This window comes from Archocentrus centrarchus, chromosome 3, assembly GCF_007364275.1.
Source record: "Archocentrus centrarchus isolate MPI-CPG fArcCen1 chromosome 3, fArcCen1, whole genome shotgun sequence".
NCBI classification, from domain to species: domain Eukaryota; kingdom Metazoa; phylum Chordata; class Actinopteri; order Cichliformes; family Cichlidae; genus Archocentrus; species Archocentrus centrarchus.
In genome coordinates this window covers 28010853-28026582 of record NC_044348.1, presented here as the reverse complement: position 1 = coordinate 28026582, position 15730 = coordinate 28010853, and the positions used below count along the sequence as shown (strand labels likewise).

Here is a 15730-nt window from a genome sequence, read left to right as displayed (position 1 = left end):
AAACTCTGCCATCTTGTGGACAAGTATGATATATTTATAAGAGACCTTTACATAAAATAAGTAGGCCTGCTCATTTGCACATGGCACCACAATTAGGCTATCGGAATTTTATTGTGCACTTATTATTCCAGGAGTCCAAATCAGTGGTAATTTTTTGACAAAGCTCAGCCTACAAGACAATTTTACTTTTTTCTTATCTGATTTTCTTTTTTCGAGGCACGTATATGAGAAGACAGTATGCTTTAAATACTTACTGACAGACGGTAGAAACTGCAAATGTAGAGGGAGTCTACAAAAATACACTAATACATTAATCGGTTTTGACCCCCCACTGCAGACACGGTGGAGGTGGAGCTTGAAACTACCGGTTTCGCTCTCGCCGGCCTGCGTGTTTGCGGTGCGCTCGTCGTAACCTGCGTCTCGTAGCACCGTCTCGCCCAGGAACTAATGAGGACAGGCCTGTAGAGGAAGTGAGATGATAACATAACGGCGCCTCGACTGAAACTTCGGCTGCCTGTCATTTCGCTCACTGGACAGCGATGCCACCGCAGCGTGTAGGCGCCTTGCCTAGGCAACAGTCTCTGCTCTTACCTGCGGTCATCAACCCGTTTGTTCAAGACACAAAACTAACCAAAGCTGCTATAATTAAAGTGAGTATGTTGTTTTGTTTGTTTGTTAAGTGATCGCATAAAGGCAGGGTTTTGAAGAACACGCAGGCTGCGGTGTTCCCAGGGCCTGTAATCTTTCCAACAAGGCTTTGACAATCAGCTTTTAAAGCTTCCTGTGCAGCACAACAATGTGAGCCAACAATGTGAGCCTTTGTGAGCTTTCTAGAATGTTGTCCAGTGATGTGGATTTCTAGGCTCGTGCATATTTCTGCAGGCAGCAGGTGACCTGGGTGGTATGGCCGTACAACTTATGTGCATGAATGTACTCCTCTCCATGCAGTGCGTCCTGCAGGGAATCTTCCTGGTCCCTCTTCGAGCTATCCTCATATCCCTGGTTCTGATGGTGACATGGCCAGTGTCTGTCATTATAACCTTCAAGCGTCCTCTGAAAGGAGCCGTGGAGCCAATGACAGGCTGGAGAAGGTAACTATGGATACAAACACCATCCAGTCTCTCTCAGAGCCGCAACTTTATCAGCTAAAACAAACAATGTTTGGTTGATTTTTTTTTACATCAGTTTTGTTTACTTGCATATATATATATATATATATATATATATATATATATATATGCTGCAATCACAGTGGTCCTCGTTTTATCAACATCTATTAAACTTTACCAGGACACTTCAAACATATGTATCAAAGAATAAACATACTGAGGTTTAAGTTTCGCTCATAAAGTGATCATTTTACTGAGGCTAGAAGGAGAATAAGTCTATTGCCTCTCATATGCTGGACAGAAGCGAGCATATTCTCAAAATAACAGTCCCTGACATGACTTAAAGAATGTGCAGCTGTGCTCATATCAATTCATACAGTACCTTTCTAGATCTTATCTTCCACACAACCATTACTTCATCTCAGTTCCTCTAAGAAAGGAAATAGTCGGTGGTGGTTTTAGGGGCTAAAGGGGAACTGAAAAAAGTGATTTAGCCATTTTGTTAACCTCTAATGTCTAAAAGTAATAAAAAATATTTTAATTTGTAATATTATTATATGTAATTATAATGTATGTATGTCTGTTGTATGTAATTTAGTGGATTCTTCCACTGGACATATTAGATGCATCTGTACATACAGTCTTAAAGTGTAATATAAATATGTTTGAAGGTACTCAGTAAAATATTTAGTGTTGTAGTGTAGTATTTTAGCTGCAATACCAAACAGGCTGAATCATTTTCAAAAGGGTGTGGGTGCAGCTTTTTTTAACACTGCTTCACAATTCTTGTGACCTTCGACCGCAACGTTTATTTCTGGTTATGACTATACATGTTGCAGATGAACAACAGAAAAAAATGAGCTCATTTTATCATGTTCATCTATTTATATTCAGATCATCTTGAGGTGGTGAAATGTCTTTAAAAGCTAAGCTGTTACTGCAAACCTTTTTACTAATGAATTTATTTTCTATTGTAAATTTCAGTAAGAATCACTACCCAGCTTTTGTAGAAGTGCTCATTTTTTCAGCCACTCACCGCTTGTTGGTTTGTTTGCATTAGTAAAATTCTGAACCTTATCTCGGCTCACAGGATGAATATTGTTTTCCCAGTCTGGAACAAATGGCTTACAGAAACTGAAAATATCTGATAAGCCAGCGCCTAAGCTCACACTAAATAATGAAGGAAGTGAAACTTTAACCCATTAACTCGTCTGACTGATGGTTCAAGTTAATGCTTTTTACTCTAAGAGCAGATCGATTAATGTAGCTTTACATATTCATGGGGTTATATTCTCTTACTGTGTTTTAAAAAGTTCCATATTGCCATTCATCAGTTTGTGTTTCTGAGTCTATAACCACATCTACCCCTTTCTATAGTTTTTGAGGAAGTAATTGGTGGACATAACATTCTTTGCATCTTTAGGGTTAGAGAAAAGCACAAAATTGCGAAACTCATCCTGTTACCACAACATTTCAGTCAATACACTGATGAATAAGCATGGTCCTAACCACTCTAAAAATATAATACCAGTTCTTTTGATCTGTAAAATTAACAATTTTCTCATGTAAGCTACAGTATCTTGCGCTGTTGTGCATTATGGACATTCATTCCCCATTTACAAATGTTTTCACTCACAAAAAATTCAGCAATTGAAAAATGATAACTTTTTTTCACCTCCAGATTTTTCTGTCAAAGAGTGTTGGCTGCCTTGGGGAGGGCTTACTTCTACAGCATGGGTTTTCGAGTGGTGGTCAAGGGTAAGCGTGCCAGCAGCTGCGAGGCTCCCATCCTGGCCGTGGCCCCCCACTCCAGCTTCTTTGATGGGATTGTGTGCGTTGAAGCCGGCCTGCCCTCCACCGTCTCCCGTGTTGAGAACCTGGATGTGCCCATCTTTGGCAGTGAGACACCTTTTGTGTTGTTTTTCTCAGAACAGGAAAGTAGGGACAAATTCAGTTTGTTGTAGTTTATTTCCATCTGCCTTTGTCTGACTGCACACTTTCACACCCTTTATGAGTGTGTTGGAAGAGGGCTTATTATATATGCAATGGAAAGTCATTACCTTATGCTGCCTGTACTGGAGCTCAGTCAGTTCAGCACTTTGGAATTGTCACTGACATAAATCCTTGTTATCATAAGTACATTTTGACGACGATAAACATGAGCTATGAAATTGATTAATATGAGTCTTTTCATCCGTCTTTTTGATAGTAATGACAACACAGAGCTTGTTTCATTTAATATCTGTCACATGTGATTTGTTAAACAGTGATATCATAATTAAGTGACCTTATATTAAAGTGACCCTCTCTTATTTAATACTTACACACCAATCTAAATAACCAAAGCCTGTGCACCAGATTAGTCAAAAATATGACCAAGATGACTAGATTCCTCTGCATGTGTAGTACTGTTGGTGTTTTGCTCTCTCTGCAGGGTTTCTTCGCTGTCTCCAGCCAGTGCTGGTGTCCAGAACGGACCCAGACTCCCGGAAGAACACAATCCAGGAGATTAACAATAGAGCCAAGTCAGGAGGCCTGTGGCCACAGGTCTGTCACTGCACATGATCCTAGAGAAAAAAAAATATGTGTACACATTATAAGAGAAAACAAACTAGCTGAGAAGCCTCAAAAGACTGTTAGTTTGGTTTTTATTCTTGGCTCTGGTGGACCGTGCTGTATAATTCTGTTTTTTTTTTAAAAGCTATTTTATGGCTTGTGTTGACTCCGATTATTTTGAAAGCAGTCTTTGCATTTTGTAAGCATCAGCTACAAAGCATTGCATACTTTATTAAAATTATTTATTATTTTACCATTCATCAAGGATGCTTTGTTCTTCAGGTTTTGATATTTCCAGAAGGAACCTGTACAAATCGCTCATGTCTTATCACTTTCAAACAAGGTAAGATTTTTAATTTTTTTTTTGCTTTTTATTTTATTTTTTATTTTTTTATTAACATATTGAATGCAAAGAAACTACATATTGTATTATAGCACATTTAGTATTTCCCATTCATTCAAATCAAATCCATTCAAGAAATACGTTTCATGACAGCGAACACTGCATGGTACATTAATCCATTTAATCGATATTTGATGTGGTTTGTACTTTAACTTTTTGTTAACTGACACCCACAAAAGTGGCTCAACGTGTGGTGAGAGAATTAAGAAGTATTTATAGAAAATTCATACAGCTGCAGTCTTACAGATATGCAGCTGTCTTTAATGTTTAACTACACATTGTATGATTTATTCTTTGTGTTCCCCACCCCACTTTCAGGTGCCTTTATCCCAGGTGTTCCTGTGCAGCCCGTGCTTCTGAGGTATCCTAACACACTGGTGAGTAGGATTGTCACGATACTAGAATTTCAAGCTCGATACCAATACACAAGAAAATACACACAAGTACCTGCCTCTATTTTCAATACCATGTGAGCAAAAAGTTAAGAGGCTTTTTTTTTATGTATAAAGATTAGAACAATACAGACACACTTGCTAATCTGAAGTGTGAATCTACTGAAATATGGTGCCAGCAGCAGCAGCAGCAGCATTATACCCAGTGACACGGCACAAGTCAAATGTAAGCACAAAAGTAGTGTAGATAGTGTTTTCCCCTGGAAATTTCAAGTAAAAATGTAAAATAATGCCTGAGCACTTTAGTTTAATAATAATTAAAGTAACTTAACCTTGTAACTGAAGCTCTACAATATTGTCACATGAGAAAACTGAAAAATGTTTTCTACCTGGGATGTCATATCTTGGGTCGAGCTTTTTAATCAGCTACTTAAAGCCCTGCTTTTTCACCACATCAATAATTTCCATCCATCATTTGCTCTTCCTGCCATGTGGAATGCAGCTAGCGAGTGCTCAGGTGGAGTCGTGTTTACATCTGGGTCACACATCACCAGCTGCTAGCATCTCCTCCTCTGTAGCCTGTTTGTAGTAGGGTTTAATCCCGAGATCCGGGATTCCCGGGAAATGCGATCAGAACCATTTCCCGTTTCCCGGGAAACGTTAGACGGGAAACCGGGAAAAAAGTCGCGCGCGTCGATTTGACTTTCAGAAAGAAAAGAAAGCTTCAGAATGTTAAATTTAAGGAAATATTGAGAGAAGGGTTCGTTTAATGCGAAAAGCATTACTCTTCATTTCAGGCACGTTCAGCCTCCGTTTAAGGCTTCAGCTTCATCTCAAGCGTTTTAATGGAGGTATTACACAGTTGTACTTTTTTCCTCTTTAATTTGTTGAAATCGTAGGCAATGTGTTTACCCTAAGGTATTTTGTATTATATAATTTTATATTATTATATATTGTTATATTGCATTATATAGCCTATAAAATATGCCTGCCCTAAACAATAAAGAAATATCTGTTTAACTTCGAGTGTTTCTTTTCCTCGTTTGCAGCCGCTTACTAACAATCATGAATTAGGATACGGGCCTAATGTGTGAAGAAATTATCATGAAATAGATTGCTTTAACATATTTCGCTTTTAAAATGGAGTTGAGTAAAATGTATATTTTTTAGGCTATAATGATTGGCCAGTTTTTCAATAGACGATTCACAGCGAACCTACTTTAACCCTCAGACACGGTGTTATAAATTTGCTGTTGCCAGAATGGCAATGACCAAGTCGTAGTGCATTACTCAAGGCCCTGTGTTATGTCATATTATAGTGTAGTACAGTAGTTAACTTTTCAATGACTATTACAGCGTTCCACTGGTGGAGATATAGCCCAACAGATGTCGCCACGACAGCGTGGCTGAGCCTTTATCAATGCTGTGGAGATGAACCGTATTGTTTTGCACCAGCAGTTGTAAAATATCTTGTTATAATTCCATGTACAATGGAGGAATATTCGAATTATATTTGTTAAGGGAGTGTTGAGGAACGATACAACACCGCATAGCTCGAGCACTCGAATGCTGAGATGTAGGTTTTATTGCGTTAATCAAGCCGACGTTACCCCCTACTGGGCATAACAGGACATAGCTGGAAAGCTACCTCTACAATATCAGAATAGGTTAAGGCCGACACAGGCTACAGAAGGCCTAATTAAAATAAAAAAATAAATAAACTTTTTCCCGGGATTCCCGGGAAATGGCTCTTCATTTCCCGGGATTTGATCCATGTCATTTTCGGGAAAAATATTAAACCCTAGTTTGTAGTCTAAAGTGTGTTTTTTGCCTCAAGTGGTGAAACATGTTTGTTGTTTCCACCTTTAACAGGAGCAGTTTTCTTGCATATTTTGTAAAATACCCTGCTTTGCTGAAGGTTTTTGAAGTAGCTTCCTTTTTAGGTGCTAATTCATCATCAGAGGATGACACGTGGCTCATGCTGCTTTCTTAGACATGCCTGGGCTTGTCTCATTGCATGCACTAGGAAACATAAATGCATTGCTATAGCAATGATATCGCCATATGATATTTTTATATCACGTAAAAATGTATAGCGGTATTATCATGGACGATATGATATGGCATAGCCCTAATGTGTATGCCAGTGTTAATGATTCATGAGTGAATGAATGAGTTCCCCTCATTTTTTTTTCTGTAAGGACACAGTGACTTGGACATGGCAAGGTTTCAAATCGTGAGTATGCTTTATAGAGTTTTGCCACTTTTTTCTTAGAAACCTTTCCTTACAAAAAAAATATTACTATTACAGACTAATATGATTGCCTGATATTTCAGCTACCTGTGGTTCTGTTAAAATAATATACATAACAGATTTTCTGGTTTGTATAATCTTCAGAAAGACACTTCTGCTTTTAACACTGTGCCAGCTCTACACAACAGTAGAGATTGAGGTAAGAGGCATAATGATTTCACTTAGTGTGTGAATACTAATACATGAAGCCATTTAAAGGTTTTAGTTATTTTAGTTATATGCTATACTTAAAAATACTCTGTTAAGGCTACCATTTGTTTTCTGCAGGAAGAGTTTTGGCTTCTTTTATTTTCAGTTTAAGAATTTACTTCCAGTTTGAAGTTTCCCATAAGCTTCTTATCTGTTGTATGTTTCCTAGTTCCTGCCACCTCATATCCCCACAGAGGAAGAGAAGAAAAGCCCGGCTCTGTTTGCCAACAGAGTTCGGGAAACTATGGCTCGGTAAATATGCATTAGTTTTAAGTGTGTAATGTATTATGTAAAGCAGTTTACACTACCAGTCAAAGGTTTGGACACACTTACCCATTCATATCAATGGGTAGGTGTGCCCAAAATTTTGACTTGTACTGTAGGTCATCTTGTTGTTAACAGGGTTTTGTACAGATACACATTTAACTGCTTATTGCTCAAGTCCAAAGCGGAACAAATTGCAGTAGCAAAGTGAAAGTATAAATAGTTAAACAAGTAATAAACACAATGTTATGCACATTCAATGCTAGTATGTTAAGAAAATGAACAAGTGGTCAGTATTAGAGAGTGTGTCCAATTTATCAAAGTAATTTGGCATTGTTTTACTGTCTTTAAATATACATCAGTGCACACTGACTTTGGTTATTGCCTTGCTCTCATCTTTACATGTCTTCCTGTCCTGCTTCATCAAGTTGTTGAAAAACATTTGAGCTGACCTCTGTAATCCTTCTCTTCTTTAGGGCTTTGGGTGTTCCAATGACAGATCACACATATGAAGATTGCCGCCTGATGATCTCAGCTGGTGAGCTAACCCTTCCAATGGAGGCCGGACTGGTTGAATTCACCAAAATTAGCCGCAAACTCAAGTAAGAACATACAGCATCACCAGACACTGGAGTTAGCACTAACACATTTCGATTTAAAGAGTTTTGGTTGTTGCTAATGTTGATTATAACATAAACTGTCATCATTATACTTTTCTCACCTAGTCTGAAGTGGGACAATGTAAGGAAGGAGCTTGACAGTTTCGCAGCCATGGCCAGCGCCTGTAAAGGGGGACGCATCACCGTTGAGGAGTTTGCCAGTTTCTTAAAGCTTCCTGTCAGCCCAGTCCTCGAAGAGCTGTTTGGACTGTTTGACAGGGTGAGAGACCTAAATATTTGGTTAGCTGATTTTGAAATCAAGCGAACACTGTCCATTCAAAGTATTACTGTAGCACTGCACCACTTGACAATAGTATTTGATCATGGGGGCAGCAGCTTAAGCAGATAAACCCAGACCTCCCTACCTCCAGCCAACTCCTCCAGCTCATCCAGGGAAAACTGAGGCATTCCCAGGCCAGCAGAGAGCTATAATCTCTCTACTCTGAGCCCTACTCTGAGCCCCACTCTTCACCCGGTCGCCAAGGAAGAGGCCAACCACCCTTTGGAGGAAGCTCATTTCCGCCCCTTGCATTCATAGTCTTGTTCTTTTGGTCACTACCCAAAGCTACCCTCACTATGGTGAGGGTAGGGACAAAGATCGCCCAGTAAATCGACAGCTTCACTTGCAGTGTCTGCATCACTGCAGCCACAGCCCTGATCCATCTATCAATCTCCTGCTCCCTTCCCCCCCTCACTCGTGAACAAGACCCTGAAGTACTAAACTCCTCCATTTGGGGCAGCAACTCCTCCCTGACCCAGAGTTGGCGCTCCACCATTTTCCAAATGAGGACCTTGGCCTCAGACTTATAGGTGATAATTCTCATACCTGCTGGTTCACACAAAGGGAAGCCCTGGCGGAGTCCAACACCCACCAGAAATAAGTCGGACTTAATGCCGGCAACGTGGACCAAGCTCTCGCTGCAGTTGTACAGGGACTGAATGGCCCATAATAATGGACCAGATGCCCAATATTCCCACAGCACCCCCCACAGGATACCCTGAGGGATGCGGTCAGATTCTTTCTCCAGGTCCGCAAAACACATGTAGACTGTATGGGCAAAGCTCCATGCACACTTAAATATCCTTGACAGGATAAAGAGCTGGTCCTGCGTTCCACGACCAGAATGAATTTTAAAGAGAAAATGATTATCCAAGCTGTTTGGATGTCTTCCCTGATACGTCCAACAGACGTTTAAGTGGAAAAATTGGATTAAAACATAAAAATGGCTTCAAATATTCAGTTCAGTGAGTAAAAAAAAAAAAAAATCCCCTTTTTTCATTGGAAAATGCCAGCCTTTTAATTTTCCATCAGTTGTCCTCACTTAAGCATTTCTGAGTCTGAAAATAATAAAGTCCTGAAAATTAAAATGGCTTTAACAAAAAATAAACAATAAAAATATTATCAAAGCATCTAATAGGATATGTGAAATGACATGAAAATATAATTAAAAATTTTTTCACAATGCTGCACCTGTTGGAGGGGGGAAAGTACTGAGGTTCTTAACTTCTGTTGTCTCTTCTTTATTCACTGCTTCCAACATGAGTCAAAGGGTACGCATTTAATAAATACTAAATACTGCTTTGTATCATATCATCACCCTCCTAAAATAATGACCTAAGTCATTTTTTTCAGGTTTTTTTTCAGAAAACACAAAGAACTGCACCAAACACTGAAAATATGATGATTTGGGGAAAAATTACAATTTTGTTAAAAAAATTATTTCGGCCATTATTTTAGGAGGGTGCCGATATGCAGTTGGTTCTTAAATTTAGCTGTCAAACCGCTATGATAGAAAATACTAAATAGTTTTTCCACTATTTCAAAATACCAGCACACAACAAGAGCTTGCTCCATAAAAAATTAAATGCTATCTTCATAGAAATCTGTGGATTTAACAGCTCATACTTATTGCTGCCTCTTTGACCCTGGCTAGAATGGAGATGGCACCATTGACTTCAGAGAATATGTTATTGGCGTGAATATCCTGTGTAGGCCGTCTAACACTGATGATGTTCTACGAATGGCTTTCCAGGTAAGACAGAAATAGTATCTGATATATTTTCATACTAGGGACTGAATATTATGCAAATCTGTTGGAGTGAAGAGAGAAATATAACAATATCTGCTTTATTGACTCACCCAGGCTAGCACTACTTAAGGTTTTTGCAAGGTAAATTAGCTTGAAATGTGTTTATACATTTATTTTAATATACCGTTCCTATTGCATCATGCATTTCCTGCTGGTAGTGTTTTTATCACTCTGCCATGATAAACTAGTAGCAATGCAAGATAGAGCTGATATATCTGAGATGCTTAAACTGTAACCTATCACAAATTGTGTGAAGTGTTAACAGTGCTACTAGCATTGGGGGGTATGTTTAATTTTCATACAAAATATGACTAGAATATATATTTTACAACAGCAATGAGCTAAATGTAAAAAAAAAAAAGACTAAATGTAAGATAAAATCAACCAGCCCAGCCCTTTCTGTCCATGCACAGTGGTCTCAGCAGCTGTACTGTAGGAAGAACAGAGGCAGCATTCAATTCAGAGAGGCTTGCATAATGTCAAGTTAACAATGTGTGTCTGTTGGGAACATTTTGCTGTCCGTAAGGTCAGATGCGGTTTGAACTTAGTAATCAAAACTTATTTTCTCCTGTTTTATGCAACATGTTCTCATCATTTTTTTTGTACTCTAGATAACTTGTATTTTTCTAGAAAGTGCAAACATTTGAAAGAGACATAAATTTCTAACTTTTTACCCTCTTTCGTGCAGCTGTTTGACACAGATGAAGATGAGAAAGTCACCCATGAAGAGTTTACTGCTCTGCTGTGCTCTGCTCTGTGTGTGTCAGATCTAAACTTGACCGCGCTTTTTGAAGCGATTGATGCTGATGGCTCTGGTTTCATCACCTTCAGTAAGTAGATTCTAATTGAAGAGAAAGGCCTGATACAGAGCTCCTTTTAGGTCTTGTGTGGTCTCCTATTTGATAGCCAGTGATATTTTTGTCAGGAAAACGTGCAGTAAATTAAAATTATACAGGATTTCATCATCATTATATGTGCTGTATCCTAATGTTTTTCTCTGTTCTGGTTCTTTAGACGAATTTCAAGAATTTGCCAGAACCCACCCTGAGTATGCCAAGCTCTTCACCACCTATCTGGACCTTCAAAGATATCAAGCGATGCAAGAGGTGATGCCAGGCGATCTGGAACTTGCTGGTCAGCCCAGTTCAGGCGAAAAACAGGAAGAGAGCACATCTGACAAAAAAGATGACTGATATAGAGTGACTTCACTGAAAGGAAAAATACGAGGGTGTTGTCTGTCATCTGTTTACAGTATTCTTAGCAAATTCAGGTCATTGCTACAGCAACGGTCACATGTGGTCAAGTGCTGGCATTTTCAAAGCTTTCATTTTCAGTTTTAGTGCCTTATAGAAATTTAAAAGGCAACTTACTTCAAGACTCGTTTTAAGTGACTGAGTTTTACACCTGAACATTTTCTTCAGAGCATCACTATGGCTTTCGCTGATTAGGTGTAACCCGGCTTGCACTTATTTGTCGGAGATGAACACAGCCTTGTGTACCTTATCCTTTCTTTGTAATTTTTCTTTCAATGAATGGGAAAATTTGCCAAATCAACTCAAATTTTAAATGTAAGCAACGAGTCTCTGTGCTTCTTTGTTACAGTATAATTAGTGTACAGTAAGCTTTATTAAGATCCTTCCAATCTGGCAAACCAGAGATGTTCTGTTTTAAAGTTTTGTCTACAATGAGCATAGATGCTGTGCATTACACTTTTTTTTCTTTTTTCCCCAGCGCTCAGGGACACAGACTTGTAAGTCGGCTGTATAATTAGCCAGAAGTTTGCTTTGCATGTGTATCTATTTGCATTTCTACTGAAGATTGTTGTTGCTGAGACAGCAGCACGTCTGTGCAGCTTTAAGTTTACTAAAGCAAATCAACCACTGAAAATAGGGCAATTTGTGAGCAAAAAGGCAACAGTGCTTCTACACAACAGCATATTCCAGTGGGGTATGCTTTTAGATTAACTAGAGGCATTGTTATTTATTTAGTGGGGTGTGTTGCAATTATGTTTTGCTTTTTGTTAACACTGCAGAATTCTTTTAAAAATAAAACCAGAATACAATCCTCTTTGCCATTCTTTTATTCATCACAGAGGAAACTTGTAATTACTTTCACAGACTTTGTTTCTAATGAGGCACAAGTGCAATGAACAGGATGTAGCTGAACAGCTGCTTTTCTAAAACCACCACAAGGTGCCAGCAGTTACCCATTATAGTCCTGTTGTGTGTACCTTTGCCTGTGTGAGTTAAAATACATTTTGCCTGTTTAGCCTGTGATGTTGGCACTAGATAATGATGTTTGACTCGGGAATTAAAGGCAGTCGTGTATTGATAAAATTGAGTGAATATTTTTTCTGCATGTTTGTAAGATGTAACCCATTGCTGACCACTGGGGATCCTTTTTTAAGCTATGGACATCTGTTTTATGCTGTAAGTGGGTCTTAAGAATTTGATTTTGTTTTTTCCTGATTAAACTTGCTGTAAGTATAAACATTAAAATACTACCAGCAAATAAAATAATAACATGTCTTGAAGAAAGTAATCAGTATTATTCGTGTGCTACAAGTGTTTTACATTTTTGTGCGTGCACGTACATCGTGTTAGAATTTGTGGAATTTTTAGTTTCCAATAAAAATTTAAAAACAAAAAAATATATATTTTATTCAGATAGACCCCATCCTTTGGTGCAGAATGTTTATCTGTTAACTTATTAGTCGAAATGTTGCTTTTAGATTTACCTTTGCTGAGACCTTAAGTTTTAACACAACCGTGTAATCCTCACCTGATCTCAGCAAAGTGCAACCTCTAAATACAACCTTAGTCACTGTGCTCACACATGCACAGAAGCACAAAAGATGCACAGTCTTGCTTTATATGCACGGACGAGGCTGAAATGAATGATGAAGAGTGGCCTCTTCATTAAAAGCCCGCTGTTACACAAACTGTGATTACCAGCTGTGATTTCCACCTTCAATTTGTTTTAACCTTTTCAAACGTACAGACACTCATTTAATTTTAATCAAAACTGATGAGGTGGCATGGAATCAATTAAATCCCATTGTTGCCGTGCTTACAACAGTGTGACTCCCTCCCTACCCCCAGCTTCTGCTCTCCTCTTTGGCCACACACCCCTCCATCCTCACACTTTCCTCTGGATGGTTCTTGTATATTGCTGTATCCATTTCAGCCGTGCCTGCAGGGCAATCCTGTCGCAGTAGATTGTGGGAGAGATGTGTTGGTAATCTGATTTGGTCTCCTCAGGACCTGAGTGAGTGATCAGCCTCTGTTTGTGGATGCGAGCTGGACACAGGCCTCATGCGGATGGGGAACTCACTGTGCCAAGCTAGAAGGAAAGGTCAAAACCGACAGGCCTCACTCCTAAATTAATGTGACTCAACTTTGGGCCACCAAGCCGCTTTCTCAGGCAAAATCAGAACCAGGAGTCAGTCCTGGCAGAGTTTCACTCTGCAAACTGAAAACCATCTGGCCATTTAGTGTTTTTCAAAATCTTGAAGGATGATTTTCATGTAGTGCTGACGGGTTTGACTTTATCCAAGGCAAATACTGTAGTTCAAGCAACATCCCTAATACATTACTTTTTAAAATATATTCTTGTACAGTATCTGTACAAATCCGAATCCATGTTTTGGCTGCGTGACTCCAGAAACACAACAGACTAATTCACTATCAGTGAAATAGCTTTTACATAATCAAAATAGATTAAAAAAACATGAAAAGTGGCTGGCTTTGTTAGCGCAAGGATGTTTTAGGAATCTTACATAAGCGGAAGAAATCAAAGTAACTTTATGTTCCTATAGAATCGACTTTCCTGATGATAAAAACAGGATACCTGGGTGTGTGTATCTACAGTCATCTGACCCCTAGTTCCTCTTGAATGACGAACATAGACATAGGGTCTCAAAAAGGCAGTATTAACATTAGCTTACGGGTCAGAGGAGTGCACAAAATTATTGGCAAGAACAGCCTGTAATATTGTAAATATTTGGACAAAAGTACATAAAAGGTATTAACTCCTTTACCCCACCCATGCCTGGAATAAGGCCTTGAAAACATAAAGTAAAGGCTTTGATCTCTGATTCACCACAAATGTTTTGTTTTTCTTTGCTGTATCAATCATAAAGTGGAAATATTGTAGAAACTATGTAATTAATTTTATTCATGATTCAACATGCCATAATGGGCTTTCACTTAGGGATGTGCCACATAGTTAAAAAAATTAAAAAATGAGGAATGTTTGGCAGCATTATGTACCTCTGTGAAGATGAACTCATTGTTTAATCTGCTGTCAGTTCAGCTGTACTAAAGCCAGCTGGAGAAGCTGAACTGGATACAGGTGCTCAGCGCAAATGTTTCATTTAATTCTGCGGGATGGTTACCTCACTAGACACTGGTATTTTAATACATTTTTATTGTGATCGGTGCACTCACAAGTACGCACCCTCACAGCTCACATGTTGCACCACCCTTGACTCCTGCTGGCTTAAGCTTAGCAGTCTTTCTCCTTCAGCTCTTCAGGGAGTTCCTCCAAACCTCATTGTTACGTTTCCTTATCGCACCAGATGACACCTTGTTGATTTTCACTCTCCTATTATTCTCTCAGGAAAGTGATTGTGCCTCATTTCCTTTGTGGTGGTTTATAGAAACAGTGAAGGTCTTGGTGGGGGCAAAGTTTGGGGAACGGTGTGAAACAGCAGTCATCCAGCACCAGCACTGGCACCAGTATCTGCAGCCAAGGTTTTTTTTTCTTTCTTTTTTTTCTTGCTCAGTGTTTTGGGTGTTTCACATCTCTGTTTGATATTTCTACGGATGTTTTTTAGGATGACGCACAACAACCTTTCCTGCGTAATAGTTGAGGATGGGTCAGCATAAAGTTGAGAAAAAGAAATGTGTCTTTTATTTGTGAGACTGGCCAAAAAAAGGTGTTAAAATGTTTCTACTTTCCAAATAAACCCAAGCAAATACCTATACAGGAATCTCCCTTCTCCTTTTCACTTGTTGCTAGGCAAACTTGATGATACATTACAGTGTTTATAGCTGTTTGACAGTATGTCTCAACTATTATGTAACAGTTGCATCATAGACAAGTCAGAGGCTGTTAGTGCAGTCTGACTCTGATCTATAATTTGACATTTTCTGTGAGACTTGTTGGTCAGCTGCAGCCTCTTTTCAAACAGTAGAGTTCAAACAGTAATTTTGCCAATAAGAATACTGTCAGGCTTCCTTTTTCAGGCCCATGAGGGTTGAAAGGATGTGACCGACTGAAAGATAAAAGTGTTTTTAATATATTGATGAGGACTGATGAAGGACTTTCTAGAAACAATGACAGCACATTCTTACAGATTTGCTTCTGTGTGAACATGTTGGCTGAAGCTTGCTTTACTAGACTGCACCTTTGGGTGGTTTTAGACATATTTACAAGGATGTGCTTTGTGCTGCTCAGAAAATGGCTCTCTGTGACCAGACATCTGACTCACACTGCTATTTCACTCACCAAATGTATACACCAAGAAGGGAAAAAGACTTAACATTGCTGAAGTACTTAAATCTTTGCAGATACCAGTAAACCCTAGAGGGGAAAACTTAATGACACTCCTCCTTTAGTGAGGCCTGGAGAGATTTAAACCAGAGAGCTTTAATGGGGGTGCAGAGCAAAACAAACCCACTCAGTACTAATACCATGACCTGATTGCCATGTAGTGAAGACCTGGTAAATTAAGTCTGAGGAACAACCATG

General features: G+C 38.9%; 1 protein-coding gene across 2 annotated transcripts; it reads left to right on the top strand.

The window, feature by feature from the left end:
• The first annotated feature begins 365 nt into the window (after window positions 1-365).
• Window positions 366-12043, top strand: lpcat2 (lysophosphatidylcholine acyltransferase 2). 2 transcript variants are annotated; one of them, XM_030726315.1, is made up of 15 exons: window positions 366-650; window positions 949-1091; window positions 2791-3008; window positions 3544-3656; window positions 3948-4008; window positions 4387-4445; window positions 6662-6696; window positions 6859-6913; window positions 7133-7215; window positions 7704-7829; window positions 7953-8106; window positions 9821-9919; window positions 10665-10806; window positions 10991-11125; window positions 11708-12043. In XM_030726315.1, exons 1-15 carry the CDS (start codon window positions 540-542, stop codon window positions 11728-11730), a joined length of 1557 nt encoding a protein of 518 aa, XP_030582175.1. In that variant the 5' UTR covers window positions 366-539; the 3' UTR covers window positions 11731-12043. The 2 variants fall into 2 exon arrangements, with proteins under 2 accessions (XP_030582175.1, XP_030582174.1); XM_030726314.1 differs by having other exon boundaries at window positions 367-650; window positions 10991-12043.
• Window positions 12044-15730: the final 3687 nt, after the last annotated feature.

Coding starts and splice junctions, on each gene's coding strand:
- lpcat2 (XM_030726314.1), top strand. CDS start 540: ATGCCACCGCAGCGTGTAGGCGCCTTGCCTAGGCAACAGTCTCTGCTC. Junction 651..948: donor CCAAAGCTGCTATAATTAAA/GTGAGTATGTTG, acceptor CTCTCCATGCAG/TGCGTCCTGCAGGGAATCTT. Junction 3,009..3,543: donor GGATGTGCCCATCTTTGGCA/GTGAGACACCTT, acceptor CTCTCTCTGCAG/GGTTTCTTCGCTGTCTCCAG.